General features: G+C 44.1%; 1 protein-coding gene across 1 annotated transcript in view; it reads right to left on the bottom strand.

Annotated features, from left to right (window-relative positions):
* cep104 (centrosomal protein 104) overlaps positions 1 to 24313 on the bottom strand; it is a 95060-nt gene that overhangs the window by 32326 nt on the left and 38421 nt on the right. Inside the window, 4 exon segments of the mRNA XM_060932736.1 lie at positions 1075 to 1108; positions 2593 to 2690; positions 2734 to 2929; positions 3144 to 3350. Of these exon segments, the coding sequence (XP_060788719.1) occupies positions 1075 to 1108; positions 2593 to 2690; positions 2734 to 2929; positions 3144 to 3350 (535 nt within the window).

The raw sequence follows: 24313 nt of genomic DNA, 5'->3' as shown, positions 1-24313 counted from the left end.
GCACATAGCTCCCAATCCACTGAGGCTGGGCTGCATCGCGCTGTCACGAGGGGGAAAAACTCACGCACACATTAGGCGAACTGGGGAAAGTTATAACGGAATGATTTCGCACTGTAGTGGGTTGAGCACATATATTTCTATGATTCTGGATCTGAAATAGCAATGTTATAAGGTTGGCTATAACATAAGCCTAGCGCAATTCATCCTACACGATGTTCGTCATTTTTAGAGGAGGCTGAGCCTCCCTCGTTGTCTTAGAGCAATCGCCCGTGACTAGTAATGAGGTAAAACAATTAAATAATGATGTGATTTGAAACAGGTGATGTCAACAGGTGATTTTAATCATAATTTTCTAGAAAATCAGTATCCAGGAAAGGCCTAGTCCTTGAGGAGCAAAGATGGGTCGAGGATCTCCAGCATGTCAACAAGTGTGTGAGAAAATTATTGAAATAGTGTTTCTCAAAGAAAGATATGAAGAGATTTGGATCTCTCTCACCCTTTATGGTGTATATCATCATTAAATGATTCAAGGAATCTGGAGGAATTTTGGTGTGTACAGGGCAAGGGCACAAGCCTAATTTGAACACCTGTGATCTCTGATCCCTCAGACTGCAGTGCACCAACCACCGTTATTCACCTATAGCTAATATAACCACATGGGCTTGGGATTACTTTGGCAAACCTTTGTTAAGCACTACATTTTGGAGTTACATCCACAAATGCCAGTTAAAACTTTACTGTGCAAAAAGGAAACCTTATGTTAAAGGAATACTCCGGAGTGAAATGCTTTCTAGGTCTATTTTCACATTATTGGGAGTGCATACATTGAGTTGCTACCACAATCACATCAATCGGATGTGTTTTGAGAAAATTAGTTTTTTGCGATTTCAACCGGAAAGCGCTAACACGGCGGTGCGCGGGGCATGTCTTTTTGCCGATACAAAACGCTAGTTTTAAAACCATTGCAAAGCTCAAAACAACATGACAGTTCTGTGGAAGTGAGTAGAGGGTTCCTACGAACAAAACGAAGTGTCCCTGGCTCTGCAAGTGCACGGATAGAGTGTGTAGAAGAGTAAATACAAAGCCAGTGACCTTACCTGAATTTGGTCTTCTCCAGATGCCATCTTCATGGGACAGTCCGTAAAAGTCGAGTGCCGAGTGCACAGCCCATCCCGCTGGAAATGCACAACATACCACAATTGTGCATTTCCAGCGGGATGGTCTCTGCACTCAGCAGTCGACTTTTACATGAAGATGGCGTCTGGAGAAGACCAAATTCAGGTAAGGTCACTGGCTTTGTATTTACTCATCTACACACTCTATTCGTGCACTTGCAGAGCCAGGGACACTTTGTTTTGTTTGTAGGAACCCTTTGTTTGTCATGCAGCAAGACAACAACCCTAAGTACACAAGTTGTTCTACCAAAGAATGGTTAAAGAAGAATAAAGTTAATGTTCTGGAATGGCCAAGTCAAAGTCCTGACCTTAATCCAATCGAAATGTTGTGGAAGGACCTGAAGTGAGCAGTTCATGTGAGGAAAGAAACCAACATCCCAGAGTTGAAGCTGATCTGTACTGAAGAATGGGCTAAAATTCCTCCAAGCCGGTGTGCAGGACTGATCGACAGTTACCGGAATCATTTAGTTGCAGTTATTGCTACTCAAGGGGGTCACACCAGATACTGAAAGTAAAGGTTCACATACTTTTGCTACTCATAGACATATAATATTGGATCATTTTCCTCAATAAATAAATGACCAAGTATAATATTTTTGTCTCATTTGTTTAACTGGGTTCGCTTTATCTACTTTTAGGACTTGTGTGAAAATCTGATGATGTTTTAGGTCATATTTATGCAGAAATATAGAAAATTCTAAAGGGTTCACAAACTTTCAAGCACCACTGTAAAAGAATAAAACAATAATGAAATAAATAGAAAACAACATATAAAAGGTGGGATTTTCAATCTGCAATACAAGTTAAAACTTTTTTTAAAAAAGTTCTTAAAATAGTGCAGTGGTCCTTGAAACAGGTGTGTGTGTGTGTGTGTGTGTGTGTGTGTGTGTGTGTGTGTGTGAGTGAATTGAATTAAATTTGGGAGTGCCAGTGATTGTTTATGGTGCATATGGCCCAGGGGAAGAAACTGTTAGAAAGTCTAGTGGTGTGGGATTTGATTGACCTGTAGCACTTCCTAGAGGGCAACAGGTTAAACAGGTGATGAGCTGGATGTGAGGAGTCAAAAGTTATTGAGTCGACCCTTCTGAGGCAACGGGACCTTGAGATATTGTCCAGGGAGGGCAGAGAGCAGTTGATGATTTTTTTTGTGCCGTATCTATCACTCTCTGTAGGACTTTCCTGTCCTTTTCTGTGCAACCTGCATACCACACACACAGGCAGTACGTGAGCACAGTCTCCACAGAGGAATGGTAGAAAGCCAACAGCAGCTTCTTTTCCCGGTTGTTTTTCCTAAGCACATGTAGCAAGTACACTCGCTGCTGTACCTTCTTCACATCAGCTGTGGTGTTAATAGTCCAGGAAAGGTCGGTGGAGATGTAGGTGCCCAGGAACTTGAATGACCTAACCATTTGCACACATTCTCCGCTGATGAAGAGAGGGGCGGGGTCTGTTCTGCTCTTCCTGAAGTCAATGATGAGTTCCTTTGTTTTACTGGTGTTCAGTAAATGTTGTTTCCTGAGCACCAAGCAGTCAATTTTTCCACTTCGTCTCTGTATGCCCAACCACAGTGGTATCTTCCATGAACATCATGATGGTGTTGATGGGGTGGGACGGAGTGCAGTCATACGTGTAAAGTGCATAGAGTATAGGGCTCAGTACACAGCCCTGTGGAGAGCCTGTGCTGAGTGTGAGGGTGGAGGAGAGGTGGGGGCCAAGTCTGACCGATTTTGGCCGGTTAGTGACAAGGTTTTTATCTAGGCACAGGTGGGAGAGGGGATTTGTAGGTCAGACAGTTTACTGATTAATATGTCCAGGATGATGGTACTGAAGGCTGAGCTATAGTCCGCAAAGAGCATCCTCACATAGCTCTTCCGATGTTCTAGGTGTCTCAGCGGTGTGTGAAGTGCTATGGCAATGGCGTCCTCCGTTGATCAGTTAGCCCTGTAGGCAAACTGGTGAAGGACATACCGTAGGAAGGCAGTTCCTGATGTGAGACCAGCCTCTCGAAGCACTTCATGACTACAGATGTGAGAGCTATGGGTCTGTAGTCACTGAGACTATTGATGGCTCTTTTCTTGGGTATGGGGATGATGGTGGCAGACTTCAGGCAGGATGGGATGATAGCATGTGCCAGGGAAAGATTGAAGATCTTGGTGAGGATTCCTGACAGTTGGTCTGTAAACAGAGCATCTGGTACAAAAATCCTGTGCCCCCCCCCCCCCCCCCCCCCCCCCCCCCCCACACACACACTTTAATATATATATATATATGTGTGTGTGTGTAGCGTTCGCATTTCTTGTTTTTATTTTATGACTGATTTACTTCTGCATTTGGTATTTTTAGAATTGGTCTGTGTGTAGTCTTACAGCTCCTATGCAGTGCATAGATATGATTTAAGTCTTAATTGCTTTAATGCTTGAAAATTTGCAAAATTTTCTAAGTTCTTTGTAAATAGTGACCATGCTGTGTTACTTTGTGTTACTCGAGTTCTGTATAAGGTTTGAATATTTTTTATCTTTTTGGTTGCAAATACATTTTAATTTTTAAATATGCATTTTTTAAAAAGTTTATTACTTAAGAAGTAAACACCATGTTACATTTAGCTTTTATCTAGAAATATGGACATATTTACTCATTTGGCCAACAAGTAAAAAAAAAAAAAAAAAATATATATATATATATATATATATATATATATATATATATATATATATATATATATATATATACAGTATATATATAAAGGCAATACCACTTGTGGAAAATGAGTTTTCAGTGAGAAAGTACTGATGTGGGGCTCTAATCCTACCCCCAGAACTTCTCTCAGATTTCAGTCAAGTTTTACATGTTTGTGGTGCCTTTATCCAGCCATGATCACGTGCCTGATTAATCTCCTATGTTGGTATTCCGGTATGTGATCCCCTCCAGTTCCAGCTCTTTTCAGGGGTTCATTCATAAACCCTTACAAATGTCAGCCCTGAGCAGCTAAAGAATGTAGGCCCAGTGTTGGAGACATTCCCAAAAGCCCTCTCCCTCAGGCCATTTAGTGCAACAAACAACACAGACCTTAACAATCAGCCGCTCTAGCTGCTATTGATGACATCTCAACGCCATGGTATCTATTAAAACTCTCATTTCGTCTCTACCTAACTTCTAAAAACTTAAAGCACCACTGAACATCAGATTTTAAACACAATTTTAAAAAATACTATGTATAATAATGCATTGTTTGTTTTCTCTCATCTTATCTCATTATCTGTAGCTGCTTTATCCTGTTCTACAGGGTCGCAGGCAAGCTGGAGCCTATCCAGCTGACTACGGGCAAAAGGCGGGGTACACCCTGGACAAGTCACCAGGTCATCACAGGGCTGACACATAGACACAGACAACCATTCACACTCACACCTACGGTCAATTTAGAGTCACCAGTTAACCTAACCTGCATGTCTTTGGACTGTGGGGGAAACCGGAGCACCCGGAGGAAACCCATGCGGACACGGGGAGAACATGCGACAGCGCTAACCACTACGCCACTGTGCCACCCAAATAAATAAATTAAATTTAAAAAAAAAGCTTCTTTGGACTCTATCATTAAAATGATCCTCAAGTCTTATTTTTAGAGCATGCTGGTTATAAGGCCATGGTGAACATTAAAGAAGGTGAATATTTTCATCTCATCTCATTATCTCTAGCTGCTTTATCCTGTTCTACAGGGTCGCAGGCAAGCTGGAGCCTATCCAGCTGACTACGGGCAAAAGGCGGGGTACACCCTGGACAAGTCACCAGGTCATCACAGGGCTGACACATAGACACAGACAACCATTCACACTCACACCTACGGTCAATTTAGAGTCACCAGTTAACCTAACCTGCATGTCTTTGGACTGTGGGGGAAACCGGAGCACCCGGAGGAAACCCATGCGGACACGGGGAGAACATGCGACAGCGCTAACCACTACGCCACTGTGCCACCCAAATAAATAAATTAAATTAAAAAAAAAAGCTTCTTTGGACTCTATCATTAAAATGATCCTCAAGTCTTATTTTTAGAGCATGCTGGTTATAAGGCCATGGTGAACATTAAAGAAGGTGAATATTTTCATCTCATCTCATTATCTCTAGCCGCTTTATCCTTCTACAGGGTCGCAGGCAAGCTGGAGCCTATCCCAGCTGACTACGGGCGAAAGGCGGGGTACACCCTGGACAAGTCGCCAGGTCATCACAGGGCTGACACATAGACACAGACAACCATTCACACTCACATTCACACCTACGGTCAATTTAGAGTCACCAGTTAACCTAACCTGCATGTCTTTGGACTGTGGGGGAAACCGGAGCACCTGGAGGAAACCCATGCGGACACGGGGAGAACATGCGACAGCGCTAACCACTACGCCACTGTGCCACCCAAATAAATAAATTAAATTTAAAAAAAAAAAGCTTCTTTGGACTCTATCATTAAAATGATCCTCAAGTCTTATTTTTAGAGCATGCTGGTTATAAGGCCATGGTGAACATTAAAGAAGGTGAATATTTTGTATTGAAATATTTAACAGTAGATGTTTTGATACTTTTGTATGAGTAAAACAGTGAAATCGGTGTACTTAAGAATAAATAAATACATTTGTGGGTAAATTCTATGTGATGCCTGCTGGAAGAGAAGAGCAGGGAAGATTGAGAATCGAGTGGCTGTGGTTTGTTTACACCCAATACCAAAACTTGTAGCGTCCTAGCAACCATCGCAAAGACGTGTGCAAAAAGCCCAGAAATTCCTCCTTACAAGGGTAAAAAGGATACAGAATTTATCTTGTAGTGTCCTGATCCCCATATCTTTAACCTAGCCACATATAAAAAGTTGTACTCCTCCATGCTCTTCCAGGTTTCCATCTGTTTGTCTGTGCAGAACGATGTCTGCAGCACCACGTAGTTTAAGATGTCAGGGAACTCAACGGCTGGATAGTTTTCCAACTCATAATGAATGAATGAATGAATAACTTTATTTAAACACGATAAGTTGATCAGAGCTGGTGGGGTTGTGCATGTACAGATACAAATAATTACAAATACAAAAGACTAAAAATAAACACAATCTTAAAAAAAAAAACTTAAAATCTGTTGATTATCTCTTAATTGTCTCCACATTAAGTTAATTAATAGTATGTGTAACTTTTGTCTTTGTATTTAGTTACGGCTACAATAGGATCAAAATTTATTCTACAAATGTCAAATTTAGCTAGTAAATTTTTCTTTCATAGGAACAATCCTTCTTTGTTAGCATGTAAGGATCTATCCCACTGGTTTCTATATGCAGTTGTTTTGAGTGTACTTGTTTGCTGTACACGAACATGACAATAAGTTCTTGTGTTAATGGACCAGACTCCACTGTTGGATGATTAATCCCTTTTGACTGAGAACGTTCTGCATGCATGATTTTATCTAACCGCTTTATCCTGTTCTACAGGGTCGCAGGCAAGCTGGAGCCTATCCCAGCTGACTACGGGTGAAAGGCGGGGTACACCCTGGACAAGTCGCCAGGTCATCACAGGGCTGACACATAGACACAGACAACCATTCACACTCACATTCACACCTACGGTCAATTTAGAGTCACCAGTTAACCTAACCTGCATGTCTTTGGACTGTGGGGGAAACCGGAGCACCTGGAGGAAACCCACGTGGACACGGGGAGAACATGCAAACTCCGCACAGAAAGGCCCTCGTCGGCCACGGGGCTCGAACCCAGACCTTCTTGCTGTGAGGCGACAGCGCTAACCACTATACCACCGTGCCGCCCCTTCTGGCACATCCATACAGTTTTAAATACAACACCTACAATTAAAAACAGTTTGTTTTTACTGCATTTATTTAATTCCTGGGCTCCCATCTGTGACAGAGAGTGATGTTGCATTCCATTAATACACTTTACAATAGATTATTAGATTCTAATAGAATAGATGAGCCAAAATAATAGGTGATCTTTTTTAATGGGCCTCGACTCATTACAAGTATGAATAGGTGGGCCTCGAAGCAGAAAAGGTTGAGAACCCTTGCTTTACTGATAAAAAAAAACTTGTTCTGATCTTAATTTAAATTCAGAATATTAAATTCCATTCTCTGATTTAAGCTGCATTTATATAAAAATATATTGACATGTAATGGGTTTGTAATACTGGTAGCAGATATTGTGCAGCAGTGATAATTTTATATCCTCCATTGTCAGTTATTTCTACAGATGTAGTGAAGCAGCTGTTTGTATGTGCATGTGAGAAAGGTGCAGGAAAATTCATTTTTGAATTTTGAATTCACTTCTTTACCATGTAGTGTGTGTGTGTGGGTTGTGGGTTTTTTGTTTGTTTGTTGTTGTTTTTTTAAATAAACAGTAGCCATATATGTGGTAACAGCAGATTTGGTTCTTGTCTAGTGCAGGTATTCCAGGCATCACTAAAGCTGCTGAGGATGATTCTGAAGGAGTTTGTGTCCTTTCACCAGCTGGGAAGATCTGAGATTAGTTACTGTTTGAGCACATCTGGCCAAGTCTTGTCTCTCAGACAAGAGACAACATTGAGACTCCACACACTGGGCATCGATTTTATTCAGGTAAACATCATACAGGTAACCTGAATGGCCAACCTTAGTAAAGATGGGTAAAAAAAAAATGGGGGAAATGCCTTTTTGGGGTATTACCTTAATCTCACACTTCTTCAATCAAAGGTTTGATAGGACAAAAACTTAAAAAGATCTGTCACAATTACTGGCACCCCAGGAAATTCTTACAAACAATAAGTAACTGAAGCATGTTCCTGTTTATTTTTTATTATTTTTGTCGATCTGTACTAAGTTCACCTGAGTGTTTAGGTCCATAATACCAAGCTTTATTTGGGTAGAAATTTAATGTGACACAGAAGCCTTTTTTTTTTTTTACTTATTCATCAACATGAAACAAACGTGTGTTGACCTTCATAAATCAGGCAATAACTATAAAAATAGATGCATGCATGAAAATGCCCATATATACTGTCAGGGCATATTTAAAACACCTGGAGCTGTAATGAACCTGCCTGAAAGAGGATACAAGTATACTTTGCCCGCACACACAATAATAAGGATGGTTAGAGGACGCGGAAGCCTAATGGTTAGAGAAACAGCTTTCAGACCGAAAGGTAGCCAGTTTGATTCCCTGGACCAGAAGAAATGGCTGAAGTGCCCTTGAGCAAGGCACCTAACCCCCAACTGCTCCCCAGGCTACTCTGGGTATGTTGTATGTTGGTCTGGATAAGAGTGTCTGCTAAATGACTGTAATGTAGAGAGGCAAACATTTTTCAGAGGATCACATATGGGGATTTTTAGCATTTAGAGTCACTAAAAGTCTTCAAATCTGCAATTAAGTGTCACCTTCATGCCGATGAATGATTTGGAACACATGCCTTTAACTATAAATATAAGCACCTGAATTTCACTAGATGCTACTGAAAACTGGTTCTGTAGTCAGATGGTATAAAAACAGAGGTGTTGAGGCAACAAACACTTAGGTGGCTTTAGCACAGTAAAGTAGGGCATGTCAACACAAGAGTGTAGGTTCATTCTGTTATATAGCAATTTCAAATGAGAGTATGTCAAAAAAAATGACCCACATATTTTTCTAATTTTGCCATAAATACATTTGGTAATCTATGATGTATTTGTGACCAAAATATTATACCCTAAAACAACCTATAAATATGACTTTGTAGGCCAAATAAATGTACGCTATGCATTCATTGCAATTTAGACATTACAAAGTTTACAGCTAATTTTCTCTGAACTTGATTTTTTGTCAAGAGGATGACACTGTAAACATTTTGGCTCATTTCTCTGGATTGGCTACACCAAATTTACAACCCCAAATCAGAAAAAGTTGGGATGATATATTGAAATTGAAAATAAAACTGAAAACATGATTTGTAAATAATCTTTGACTTGTACTGCAATCAAAACAACACTTCTTCTTTCGTGTTCTGCCTGATGGCAGGTTCTTCTAGGGAAGAATTACAGTATTTGTTGCCAGTTGCCTTCTACTGGATTATTGTCAGGGTTTTCTTCTCTCAACAATTCACACCTATGGGCAATTTATGGCCCTTTTCCACTACCCTTTTTCAGCTCACTTCAGCTCGCTTCAGCTCACTTCAGCCCGACACGGCTCGCGTTTCGACTACCTCAGAGCAGCACGACTCAGCTCGCTTCAGCCTTACTTAGCACCCAAAACTCGCACAGTTTTGGAGTGAGGCTGAAGCGAGCCAAACCGAGCCGAGTGGGGCTAGGGGCGTGAGGAGACACTCCCCTGTGCACTGATTGGTGAGGAGGAGTGTCCTCACATGCCCACACACGCCCCGCGAGCACGCTGGGATCTGTAAACACCGTAAACCCGGAAGAAGAAGAATTACGAATTACGAGAATTTCTGAAGCCTTATGCGCCTCGCCTCATCTATACGCTCTTGCCAGTATCTGTTGGTGTTGTCGGTGACAACAAGCCACAGCACCAAGACCAGCAACACTAACGACTCCATGTCCTCCATGTTTATTGTTTACTATCCGGGTTGTGAGACTACCGCTTAAAAGGTCACTGATGTCACTGTTTGCACCACCTAATGACATCACGTGACGTCCACCCACTTTCGCTAACTCCACCCAATGTGTCCACCCACTTCCAGCCAGCACAGTTCAGCGCGGTTGTAGTCGAAATGCAACTCCAACAGCCCCACTCAGCTCAACTCAGCCCAACTCAGCACGGCACGGCTCAGCCCAACTCAGCCGCGTTTGTAGTGGAAAAGCAGCATTAGAGTAGCCAATTAACCTAACTGCATGCCTTTGGACTGTGGGGGAAACCAGAGCACCCAGAGGAAACCCACACAGACACAGGGAGAACATGCAAACTCCACACAGAAAGGCCCCTGTCGACCACTGGGCTCAAACCCAGAACCCTCTTGCTGTGAGGTGACAGTCCTAACCACTACACTATGATGCTGCCCTTAAAACAATACAACCGATCATTATTTGTTGTTTTACCTCATGAATTGTATTGTTTTTTTCAAATTAACAATTTTGATTCTTGCAACAGGGCGGCACGGTGGTGTAGTGGTTAGCGCTGTCGCCTCACAGCAAGAAGGTCCGGGTTTGAGCCCCATGGCCGACGAGGGCCTTTCTGTGCAGAGTTTGCATGTTCTCCGCATGGGTTTCCTCCGGGTGCTCCGGTTTCCTTGGTGACTTGTCCAGGTGTACCCCGCCTTTCACCCGTAGTCAGCTGGGATAGGCTCCAGCTTGCCTGTGACCAGGCAACAGGATAAAGCAGCTAGAGATGACGAGATGATCTTGCAACGCATTTCAAAAAGAAGTTGGGATAGTAAAGCATTTACCACTTTGTAATGTTGCCTTTCCTTCTCACAACACTTAAAAGATGTTTAGGGACTGAAGACACCAAATGATGAAGCGTTTCAGGTGTCATTTTGTCCCATTCATCCTGCACACAGATCTTAAAGTGTACAACAGTACAGGGTCATTGTTGTCATATTTTGTGCTTCAAATTCACCACACATTCTCTGTTGAGGACAGAGGGGACAGGCACCCTCTTCTTCCACAGCCATGCCTTTGTAATGTGTGTAGAATGTGTTTTTTTTATTGTCTTGTTGAAATATCCCTGGAAAAGTTGTCATCTTGAGGTCCGCATATGTTGCTCCAAAATGTCAGTGTACTTTTCTGCATTAATGCTCCATCACAGAAGTTTAAAGCATATACGCAGAGCCATGGCCTCACTTTCATTTATAAATGCCTTGAGACCTCAAGAATGGCACAGGAATAGTTTTAAGCGTTAACAATAAATCTAATATTGTAATTTTTACGATTAAAGTGATTTATATAGGTAGCGGTCTGAGTGAATGACCTTGACATCCATAATGTCACAACAGGAAGTCTATCAGTCTCATTAGTGATCATCTCAGCTAATGAGCTAATTTATCGCCATGCCACGTAGATGTGTTGCTGGCAGGTGCAGCAACATGAAGAAGGTGGATTTATGTTGCATTCATGGCCCAAGAATGTCCAAACTGCAAAGATTTGGATGCATTTTGTGAGAAATTCATGGGCACATTGGGCGCCTATGAAGTGTTCTCTCCTCTGCTCTGCACATTTTACTGAAGACTCATACGAGACCTCTGATCTGTTGAAGAGTGTTGGCTATAAGCCCGTATTGAAAGAGGGTGCAGTATCAACAATTAAAGAAAAAGAAAACTACAAGAAAAGGAAAGTATTTTATTTATTTATTTATTTAAAAGGAAAGTGAGTTCATTTGCACCAGTCCTTTGAGGAAAATGGTCCAATATTACATATCTGTGAGTGGCAAAAGTATGTAAACCTTTGCTTTCAGTATTTGGTGTGACCCCCTTGTGCAGCAATAACTGCAACTAAATGTTTCCGGGAACTGTTGATCAGTCCTGCACACCGGCTTGGAGGAATTTTAGCCCATTCTTCCATACAGAACAGCTTCAACTCTGGGATGTTGGTGGGTTTCCTCACATGAACTGCTCACTTCAGGTCCTTCCACAACATTTCAATTGGATTAAGGTCAGGACTTTGACTTGGCCATCCCAGAACATTAACTTTATTCTTCTTTAACCATTCTTTGGTAGAACAACTTGTGTGCTTAGGGTTGTTGTCTTGCTGCATGACCTACCTCCTCTTGAGATTCAGTTCATGGACAGATGTCCTGACATTTTCCTTTAGAATTCACTGGTATAATTCAGAATTCATTGTTCCATCAATGATGGCAAGCCGTCCTAGCCCAGACGCAGCAAAACAGGCCCAAACCATGATACTACCACCACCATGTTTCACAGATGGGATAAGGTTCTTATGCTGGAATGCAGTTTTCCTTTCTCCAAACATAACGCTTCTCATTTAAACCAAAAAGTTCTATTTTGGTCTCATCTGTCCACAAAACATTTTTCCAATAGCCTTCTGGCTTGTCCACTTGATCTTTAGCAAACTGCAGATGAGCAGCAATGTTCTTTTTGTAGAGAAGTGGCTTTCTCCTTGCAAACCTGCCATGCACACCATTGTTGTTCAGTGTTCTCCTGATGGTGGACTCATGAACATTAATATTAGCCAATGTGAGAGAGGCCTTCAGTTGCTTAGAAGTTACGCTGGGGTCCTTTGTGACCTCACCAACTATTACACGCCTTGCTCTTGGAGTGATCTTTGTTGGTCGACGACTCCTGGGGAGGGTAACAATGGTCTTGAATTTCCTCCATTTGTACACAATCTGTCTGACTGTGGATTGGTAGAGTCCAAACTCTTTAGAGATGGTTTTGTAAATAAAACCTTTTTATAGACCTCTTTAAATAAAACAGGGTGCCCACTCACACCTGATTGTCATCCTATTGATTGAAAACACCTGACTCGGCTGCAAACTGTCCCAGCGCATGCTGTAAGTCACAGATTGATGAAGCTAACAGGAGCACATCATCCACAAAAAGCAGAGATGTGATCCTGCTGCCACCAAACCGGACTCCCTCCACCCCTTGGCTGCACCTAGAAATTCTGTCCATAAAAGTTATGAACAGAACCAGTGACAAAGGGCAGCTCTGGTGGAGTCCCACATGCACCGGGAACAAGTCTGACTTACTGCCGGCAATGCGAACCAAACTCCTGCTCTGGTCATACAGGGTCTGAATGGCCTACAGCAGTGGACCCCGTACCCCATACTCCCGAAGCACCTCCCACAGGGCACCCCGAGGGACACAGTCATAAGCCTTCTCCAGGTCCACAAAACATACGTAGACTGGTTGGACAAACTCCCATGCACCCTCCAGTACCCTTGCAAGGGTAAAGAGCTGGTCCAATGTTCCATGACCAGGACAAAAGCCGCATTGTTCCTCCTGAATCTGAAGTTCAACTATCGACCGGACTCTCCTCTCCAGCACCCCAACATAGGCTTTCCCAGGGAGGCTGAGAAGTGTGATCCCCCTACACCCGGAGGAAACCCACGCGGACACGGGGAGAACATGCAAACTCTGCACAGAAAGGTCCTCGCTGGCCATGGGGCTCGAACCCGGACCTTCTTGCTGTGAGGCGACAGCGCTAACCACTACACCACCGTGCCACCCCTGACCAGGAAAATAATAGATGTATATTGGGGAAAGGTCTTCGATGTAAAAACTGCTCTGGGTGTTGCCAGGTTTCCAATGCTGAAACAACTTTTTACTGCTTTGCTGTGCCTCCCACATAGCAATGCAGATAGTGAGAGGGCTTTTTCATTGGTTAGGAAAATTCATACTGAGCACAGAAAAAATATGTCTGCAGACACATTAATTGCATATCTGCAAATTAAAATGAACTGTGATGAGGAGCTACAACTGCTACCCAAGCAGTGATATTATAGCTAGTGCCAAATCTGCAACAACAAAAAACACTCCAAAAAGGAATAAGATTTAAATTCTTGTTATAAATTACTGGGAAGATTTTCAATTTAACTTCATTATTTATTAATATTTTCACTTATCCTTGTTTACATAATATACTTGATGTGGTTCAGTCATCATTAGTTGGATCTAACACTGCTTGTGGTGTCAACAGTTTTTTCTCAAATGGAACTTTTACTAACCTTCATTTACTGTTTGACATGATTATATATAATTTATTACATGTAACCAGGGCGGCACGGTGGTGTAGTGGTTAGCGCTGTCGCCTCACAGCAAGAAGGTCTAGGTTCAAGCCCTGTGGCTGGTGAGGGCCTTCCTGTGCAGAGTTTGCATGTTCTCCCCATGTCCACGTGGGTTTCCTCCAGGTGCTCCGGTTTCCCCCACAGTCCAAAAACATGCAGGTTAGGTTAACTGATGACTCTAAATTGACCGTGAATGGTTGTCTGTGTCTATGTGTCAGCCCTGTGATGACCTGGCGACTTGTCCAGGGTGTACCCCGCCTTTCGCCTGTAGTCAGCTGGGTTAGGCTCCAGCTTGCCTGCGACCCAGTAGAACAGGATAAAGTGGCTAGAGGAGATGAGATTACATGTAACCTACTATTTTAATTAACATGCTTACTTAGTACTGCTGTTATATTTCAAGTAATTTTCTTTGGTGGAATGTACAACCCCGATTCCAAAAAAGTTGGGACAAAGTACAAATTGTAAATAAAAATGGAATGCAATTATTTACAAATCTCAAAAACTGATATTGTATTCACAATAGAACATAGACAACATATCAAATGTTGAAAGTGAAACATTTTGAAATTTCATGCCAAATATTGGCTCATTTGAAATTTCATGACAGCAACACATCTCAAAAAAGTTGGGACAGGGGCAATAAGAGGCTGGAAAAGTTAAAGGTACAAAAAAGGAACATCTGGAGGACCAAATTGCAACTTATTAGGTCAATTGGCAATAGGTCATTGTGGCAGCGGGGGCGTGGTCAAGTGCCGGGCTGTGACAGGAGGGCGGAGTCAGGGAAGGTAAGTGGCAGAATCACTACACCTGATGGCAATTAACCTGTGTTTGTGTGTGTCTTCCCAGTGACCGCGCCTTATTTAAAGAGGGAGAGGGAGAGCAGAAGGGAGCTTCCCCAGAGGAGACTACAGTGTGTGTGTGTGTCTCTGATTGTTTATTTAAATTGTCAGACTGAAAAGTACGGCAATAAAGCCTTCTGTTCACCCTGATCTCTGTCCTGCTGTCCTCTGTGCTCCACCCACCCGCAGGGAACGTTTACAGTGGTGCTGAAACCCAGGAAAGTGGAGCACCAACCAAGCAGCCCCATGGAATCCTCCCCGTTCGCCGACCTGGTCCACGCCCTCGCCACGGCTCAGCAAAGCCAGCACCAGGTGCTCATCGCACTCTGAAAGGAACAAGAGCGGCTCTTCGAAGCCCTGGTGCTGGCCCAGCAGGAAGACCGCGAGGCGTTCCGGCACCTCCTTGCGTCGGCGGGGTCCACCGGCGCTCCAGCCACGGGCCCGTCTCCCCTCACTGTCACCAAGATGGGTCCGCAGGACGACCCCGAGGCGTTCATCACGCTGTTCGAACAGGTCGCAGAAGCCTCGGGGTGGCCAATGGAGCAGCGCGCGGCGCGCCTTCTCCCCCTCCTAACGGGAGAGGCACAGCTGGCCGTGCTACAGCTCCCTGCCGACCGCCGGCTGGCCTACGCGGACCTTCGCCGGGCCGTCCTCCAGCGCGTGGGGTGCACATCTGAGCAACACCGCCAGCGCTTCCGCGCTCTGCGATTGGAGGAAGTCGGCCGGCCGTTCGCGTTCGGCCAGCAGCTCTGGGATGCCTGCTGGCAGTGGTTGAGGGCCAACAATCGCGACGCCGAGGGGATCATCGACCAGGTGGTGCTGGAACAGTTCATCGCCCGCTTACCAGCAGGAACCGCAGAGTGGGTCCAGTGCCACCGCCCGGCGTCGCTGGATCAGGCAGTCGAGCTGGCGGAGGATCATTTGGCGGCTGTTCCGGGGCCAGGACATCAGATGACGTCGACCCTTCTCTCCTCTTCTCTCTCTCTCTCTCCCACTCCTTCTGTGTCCCGTCCTCGCCCCATTCCCCCACCGCGGAGACGGGGGCCGGCTCCACCCCAGCCGGCCCGCCGCACCCGCGGTGCCCTCCTGTTTCTCCCTTCTGTGTCTGTCTCTCCCCCCCCCAGGTGAGTGAGCCCCAGAACACCGGTGCAGAGGGAAAGCCCGGGCCCGTTTGCTGGCGCTGCGGGGAGCCGAGCCACCTTCAACAACAGTGCACGGCAATGGAAGTGGACGCAGTGGTTCGGATCCCCGACGCGCCAGAGGCCGCCCTCGATCGGGCTGGAGCGTATCGCATACTGGTGAGTATCCAAGGGGATACATGTCAGGCGTTGGTGGATTCTGGTTGTAACCAGACCTCAATTCACCAAAGCCTGGTGCAGAATGAGGCATTGGGGGGAGCACAGGGGGTGAAGGTGTTGTGTGTGCACGGGGATGTTCACCGCTACCCTTTGGTGTCGGTCCACATTATTTTCAGAGGGGAAAAATTTATAGTAAAGGCGGCGGTTAATCCTCGCCTTACCCACTCTTTGATTTTGGGGACTGATTGGCCGGGTTTAATGACACGCCTAGTAAAGAGTGGGTCCTGCCATTTGACAGGGGGAGGTCCCGGTGTTGCTTTGGTGGGAGCAGCTGTCACAGAGCCGTCTACGTCATCTCCGCGTCAGAGTGAGGAGCCGCCGGCTCCTCCTCTCTATTGGGGAATCCTTCGCGGATTTCCCATTAGAACAATCACGAGATGAGACTCTGCGACATAAGTTTGACCAAGTGAGAGTAATCGATGGTCAAACACTCCAGCCAAACACCATCCCGTCCTTCCCCTACTTCGCAGTTATGAAGGATAGATTATACCAAGTGACGCAGGACACTCAGACGAAAGAGCGAGTCACACAGCTTTTAATTCCGAAGAGCCGCCGGGAATTGGTATTCCAGGCGGCTCACTTTAATCCCATGGCTGGACACTTAGGGCAGGATAAGACACTAGCCCGAATAATGGCCCGATTCTATTGGCCGGGGATTTGCGGCGATGTTCGTAGGTGGTGTACGGCATGCCGCATATGCCAGTTAGTAAATCCAGCGGCCATTCCAAAAGCGCCTTTGCACCCTCTTCCGTTAATCGAGACCCCGTTTGAGAGAATTGGGATGGATCTCGTCAGGCCATTAGATCGGTCAGCACGAGGGTACCGCTTTATATTAGTTCTGGTGGACTACGCAACGCGATACCCGGAAGCAGTGCCTCTGCGCAATATCTCAGCACGCAGTATTGCAGAGGCGCTCTTCCGCGTCATCTCCCGAGTTGGATTCCCGAAAGAGATTCTGACTGATCAAGGCACTAAATTTATGTCACTAACACTACACGAACTGTATGGGTTATTGGGGATTAAGCCGTTCTGCACCAGTGTGTATCACCCACAAACGGACGGTTTAGTGGAACGGTTTAACCGCACCCTCAAAAATATTATCAAAAAATTCGTAAGTGAGGACGCACGTAATTGGGATAAGTGGCTTGAACCCTTGTTGTTCTCAGTGTGAGAGGTTCCCCAAGCCTCCACGGGGTTCTCCCCATTCGAATTATTATATGGGCGTAAGCTGCGCGGCATCCTGGATGTGCTGCGGGAAAATTGGGAGGAGGGACCTTCACAAAGCAAAAATGAAATTCAATACGTTATGGACCTGCGCGCAAAACTCCACACGCTCACCCACCTAACTCAGGAGAATTTGCAGCAGGCCCAGGAACGGCAAGCCCGCCTGTACAACAAGGGTACGCGCCTTAGAGAATTCACTCCGGGAGATAAGGTACTCGTACTGTTGCCCACGTCGAGCTCCAAATTGATCGCTAAGTGGCAAGGACCCTTTGAGGTCACACGGCGAGTCGTGTCAGACTGAAAAGTACGGCAATAAAGCCTTCTGTTCACCCTGATCTCTGTCCTGCCGTCCTCTGTGCTCCACCCACCCGCAGGGAACGTTTACAGTCATTAACATGACTGGGTATAAAAAGAGCATCTTGGAGTGGCAGCAGCTCTCAGAAGTAAAGATAGGAAGAGGCTCACCAGTCCCCCTAATTCTACACTGACAAATAGTGGAGCAATATCAGAAAAGAGTTCAACAGTGTAAAATTGCAAAGAGTTTGAACATATCATCATCTACAGTGCATAATATCATCAAAAGATTCAGAGAATCTGGAAGAATCTCTGTGCGTAAGGGTCAAGGCCGGAAAACCATACTGGGTGGCCATGATCTTCGGGCCCTTAAACGGCACTGCATCACATACAGGCATGCTTCTGTATTGGAAATCACAAAATGGGCTCAGGAATATTTCCAGAGAACATTATCTGTGAACACAATTCACCGTGCCATCCGCCGTTGCCAGCTAAAACTCTATAGTTCAAAGAAGAAGCTGTATCTAAATGTGATCCAGAAGTGCAGACATCTTCTCTGGGCCAAGGCTCATTTAAGATGGACTGTGGCAAAGTGGAAAACTGTGAAGTTCTTTATGGAAATCAGGGACGCTGTGTCATTTGAACTAAAGAGGAGAAGGACAACCCAAGTTGTTATCAGCGCTTAGTTCAGAAGCCTGCATCTCTGATGGTATGGGGTTGCATTAGTGCATGTGGCATGGGCAGCTTACACATCTGGAAAGACACCATCAATGCTGAAAGGTATATCCAGGTTCTAGAGCAACATATACTCCCATCCAGACGACGTCTCTTTCAGGGAAGACCTTGCATTTTCCAACATGACAATGCCAAACCACATACTGCATCAATTACAGCATCATGGCTACGTAGAAGAAGGGTCCGGGTACTGAACTGGCCAGACTGCAGTCCAGATCTTTCACCCATAGAAAACATTTGGCGCATCATAAAACGGAAGATACGACAAAAAAGACCTAAGACAGTTGAGCAACTAGAATCCTACATTAGACAAGAATGGGTTAACATTCCTATCCCTAAACTTGAGCAACTTGTCTCCTCAGTCCCCAGATGTTTACAGACTGTTGTAAAAAGAAAAGGGGATGTCTCACAGTGGTAAACATGGCCTTGTCCCAACTATTTTGAGATGTGTTGTTGTCATGAAATTTAAAATCACCTAATTTTTCTCTTTAAATGATACATTTTCTCAGTTTAACCATTTGATATGTCATCTATGTTCTATTCTGAATAAAATATGGAATTTTGAAACTTCCACATCATTGCATTCCATTTTTATTTACAATTTGTACTTTGTCCCAACTTTTTTGGAATCGGGGTTGTAATATTGTAGGTGATGTCAACACTTGTCAAATAGAACTTTGTGTAGTTTTTATGAACTATTTAATATTAATACATTTTATTTGTAAAATTTACATCAATAATTCTGGTATTACTGATACAATGTATATTAAATAATTAAGTTTATAGTTCAGTCATTCTTTTTAGTAGATAATTGTTTACTTGACTGTACATATAGTCCATTTTAATTCAGTTGTTTTCACTGGGATATAAAATTTCTTTTTATTCAGTACATGCTTATTTGATCCCTTTAACTTGATGCAGTGTGATAAATATGCCTATTACAATAGGAGTGTATAATGTGGAATAAAACAATCGGTGCTTTGGATAATATATATATATATATATATATATATATATATATATATATATATATATATATATATATACAGTGGTGCTTGAAAGTTTGTGAACCCTTTAGAATTTTCTATATTACTGTATAAATATGACCTAAAACATCATCAGATTTTCACACAAGTCCTAAAAGTAGATAAAGAGAACCCAGTTAAACAAATGAGACAAAAATATTATACTTGGTCATTTATTTATTGAGGAAAATGATTCAATATTACATATCTGTGAGATATGAAATATGAAAGGTGAAATATGAAAGGTGAAATTAGAGTCAGGTGTTTTCAATCAGTGTGATGACAATCAGGTGTGAGTGGGCACCCTGTTTTATTTAAAGAACAGGGATCTATCAAAGTCTGATCTTCACAACACATGTTTGTGGAAGTGTATCATGGCATGAACAAAGGAGATTTCTGAGGACCTCAGAAAAAACATTGTTGATGCTCATCAGGCTGGAAAATGTTACAAAACCATCTCTAAAGAGTTTGGACTCCACCAATCCACAGTCAGACAGGTTGTGTACCAATGGAGGAAATTCAAGACCATTGTTACCCTCCCCAGGAGTTGTCGACCAACAAAGATCACTCCAAGAGCAAGATGTGTAATAGTCGGCGAGGTCACGAAGGACCCCAGCGTAACTTCTAAGCAACTGAAGGCCTCTCTCATATTGGCTAATGTTAATGTTCATGAGTCCACCATCAGGAGAAGACTGAACAACAATGGTGTGCATGGCAGGGTCACCAGGAGAAAACCACTGCTCTCCAAAAAGAACATTGCTGCTTGTCTGCAGTTTGCTAAAGATCACGTGGACAAGCCAGAAGGCTACTGGAAAAATGTTTTGTGGACAGATGAGACCAAAATAGAACTTTTTGGTTTAAATGAGAAGCATTATGTTTGGAGAAAGGAAAACATTGCATTCCAGCATAAGAACCTTATCCCATCTGTGAAACATGGTAGTGGGAGTGTCATGGTTTGGACCTGTTTTGCTGCATCTGGGCCAGGACGGCTTGCCATCATTGATGGAACAATGAATTCTGAATTATACCAGCGAATTCTAAAGGAAAATGTCAGGACATCTGTCCATGAACTGAATCGCAAGAGAAGGTGGGTCATGCAGCAAGACAATGATCCTAAGCACACAAGTCATTCTACCAAGGAATGATTAAAGAAGAATAAAGTTAATGTTTTGGAATGGCCAAGTCAAAGTCCTGACCTTAATCCAATCGAAATGTTGTGGAAGGACCTGAAGCGAGCAGTTCACGTGAGGAAACCCACCAACATCCCAGAGTTGAAGCTGTTCTGTATGGAGGAATGGGCTAAAATTCCTCCAAGGCAGTGTGCAGGACTGTTACTGGAAATGTTTAGTTGCAGTTATTGCTGCACAAGGGGGTCACACCAGATACTGAAAGCAAAGGTTCACATACTTTTGCCACTCACAGATATGTAATATTGGCTCATTTTCCTCAATAAATAAATGGCCAAGTATCATATTTTTGTCTCATTTGTTTAACTGGGTTCACTTTATCTACTTTTAGGACTTGTGTGAAAATCTGATGATGTTTTAGGTCATATTTATGCAGAAATATAGAAAATTCTAAAGGGTTCACAAACTTTCAAGCACCACTGTATATATATATATATATATATATATCCTGGAAGTATTCCTTTCACCACCGGACGATGTCCCCAGTTGAGGTCAACAGCACTCCATCCCCACTATAAACAGTCAGGACAGAGCATTGCTTCCCCTTCCTGAGCCACTGGATGGTTTGCCAGAACCTCTCCGAGGCTGACTGAAAGTCGCTTTCCATGGCTTCACTGAACTCCTCCCACACCTGAGATTTTGCTTCAGCAACCACCAGAGCTACGTTCTGCTTGTCCTGTTGGTATCTGTCAGCTGCCTCTGGAGACCCACAGGCTAACCAAGCCTGATAGAACTCCTTCAGCTTGACGGCTCCCCTCACTGCAGGTGTCCACCCCCGGGTTCGGGGATTACCGTCACGACAGGCACCAACAACCTTGCAGTCGCAGATCTGCACGGCCGCCTCAGAAATGGAGGTATGGAACTCAATGTCCCATCCTTCCCCGGTAAGCATTTGAAGCTCTGCCGGAGGTGGCAGCTGAAGATCCAACGGATGGGAGCCTCCACCAGATGTTCCCAGCATACCCTCACTACACGTTTGGGCCTACCAGGTCTATCCGGCCTCCTCCCCTGCCATCTGATCCAGCTCACCACCAGGTAGTGATCAGTTGACAGCTCTGCTCCTCTCTTCACGTGAGCATCCAAGACATATGGTCACAGATCAGATGAAATGAATACAAAGTCAATCATCAATCTACGGCCTAGGGTGTTCTCGTGCCACATGCACTTATGCTTGAACATGGTGTTTGTTGTGGCCAAACCATGTATGGCACAGAAGTCCAACAACAGAACACTGCTCAGGTTCAAATCGGGCAGGCAGTTCCTCCCAATCACACCCCTCCAGGTCTCACCATCATTGCCCACGTGAGTGTTGAAGTCCCCTAGTAAAATAATGGAGACCCGTCATGGTGAACTGTCTAGTACCCCACTCAAGGACTCCAAGAAGGCCGGGTACTTTGAACGACCATTTGGCGCATAAGTGCAAATGACAGTCAGAGACCATTCCCCGACCTGAAGGCGCAGGGACACAACCCTCTCATTTACTGGGGAGAACTCCTATGTTAGCACACCGAACTGGGGGGCTACCAATAGCCCCACCCCTGCCTGGCACTGCTCACCCTTGGCAACTCCAGCATGGAAGAGAGTCCAACCCCTCTCCAGAAAATTAGTTCCAGAGCCCAAGCTATGCATTAAAGGTGAGCCCAACTATATCTAGTCGGTGCCTCTCAACCTCACGCACAAGCTCAGGCTCTTTCCCCACCAGAGAGGTGACATTCCATGTCCCAAAAGCCAGTTTTGTCAGTTGTGGATCAGTACACCAGGGCCTCCACCTTTGGCTGCCACCCGATCCACAATGCATCAGACTCTTACAGCACTTCCTGCAGGTGGTGGGTCCACAAGAGAGTGGTTCCATGTTGCTCATTTGGGCTAGGCCCAGCCGGGCCCCACGGACATAGGCCCGGCCACCAGGTGCTCGCTGACAAGCCCTTCCCCCAGGCCTGGCTCCAGGGTGGGGCTCCTGTATCCCTGGTCTGAGCAAGGGCATTGGGATCCTTGCTGTTTCTTTGATAAGGGTCTTCAGAACCACTCTTTGTCTGACCTCTCATCTGGGACCTGTTTGCCTTGGGAGACCCTATCAAGGGCAAATGCCCCTGACAACATAGCTCCTAGAATCACTGAGACACTCAAACCCCTCCACCACGTTAAGGTGGCGATTCAAGGAGGAGCTGTGCAATGACAATGACAATAATTGCCTATTCTATTCTATTCTATTCTATTCTATTCTATTCTATTCTATACATGCAATAAAAGTCTATTCTATTCTTGCATATACATGAAAAGGCAGCTAATGGTTACCTTAATATGGTTGCCTTAATGCAAACTGTACTAAGTAAATGTTCTGATAATACAGTTATGTTCTGACACTACAGCTATACTCAAGGGACTTAGTCCTTTGAGGGTGAGTCAAAAATAAATGACTTGTATCTATGTTTGTCTTCCTGTGGTATCCATGATATCACTGTCTTGAAGGTATACTGTAGCTGTCTGGGAATAAAGAGAAGCATGGTCTGTGTAAAGTAGTTGATTAACAATGGATATGTTTTGTGGATACTGATTTTGCAAACTTCTATTTGGCAAATGTTACCTCAACCATCAGAATACCCGACACTGTGGTGAGGTTTTCTTCATTTTGCACAACAATCCTCCTCTGATTTTGCCTCACGATCTTGTCCAGTGGCTTTTTTCTATTATATGCTTTCACAAGTTTATTTGGTTGCCATTAACAGAAGACAGTTAACTGTATGTAATGTAACTGAGTCATTATGAATCTTTTTTCATGTTTGTTAAACAAACAAACAAACAAACAAACAAATATTCAACTTCATTTGAATTCATTTGAAATTCTTTGTTCAAAACTAACAGAGTATGTAAAACTGAATAAATGTAAATTTAACATAATTTCTATTTCAGCACCAAGGGGTAACACAAAGTCACAAAGCGACATCTTGTTGTCATACAAATATCTTCCCCCTGCTGCCTATCAGCTTGTGAACATGGCTGGATCTGCAGGTAAACAGGTGACAAACTATTTCCTATCATCTCTTCAGCTGGTGTGCATGCAATTTTCATATTTTCCACAGAGGTCCACTCTGAACTCTGTGGCAGGTAACTTGAGTTGGGGCCCCTTGTTAGTATACTTGTCTTGGTAGCCATCACTCACCAGACACATGTAAATCAACCCTGCAAAATCTACCCTTTGTGTCAGTGTTGGTTGAGTGCCATAGAAGCTCTAGAGAGGAGATCCCATGTACTGACTGTTTCCTAGTACTAGCCTACCTGCAGGGATTTGCCTGACAGTGGTAAATCCCTGCTTATGCTCAAAGTGCATGTCGCTGCCATCACAGCGTGTCACAGCATTATGGATGGTGTTTCTGTGGGGGCTCATAAACTACTAATCACATCCATTCAGAAGTTAGCATAAAATTAGCTCTTGGTGAAGCATAATTGTCTATCATCCTTCCCCAAGAGCCATGCATGTGATCTCCCCCTTATGCTAGAGTCCCTTAAGAGCTCTCCTATGAGCCTATGTAGGAGGGCAAAAAGAAAAAGGGTTTTGCTGAAGACTTTTGCTAGCAATGAGGTCAGCAAGGAGAAATGCAGAACTCCACAGTGTAAACAGAGGGTGGCCCACTGGGCAACGGACATCATCACCATGGCCTACAGGGTGAATGGACACCAGCCACCTACCATGCTGTCCCACAAGGAACGTGTCCTCCTCTTGGGTATTACTTAGCCATTAACACAATACAGTTAATTATATGCTTTTAAGACTCAGTCATTAAATT

This window comes from Neoarius graeffei, chromosome 10 (genome assembly GCF_027579695.1).
Source record: "Neoarius graeffei isolate fNeoGra1 chromosome 10, fNeoGra1.pri, whole genome shotgun sequence".
Lineage (NCBI taxonomy): Eukaryota > Metazoa > Chordata > Actinopteri > Siluriformes > Ariidae > Neoarius > Neoarius graeffei.
This window is presented reverse-complemented; position numbering and strand designations above follow the sequence as displayed.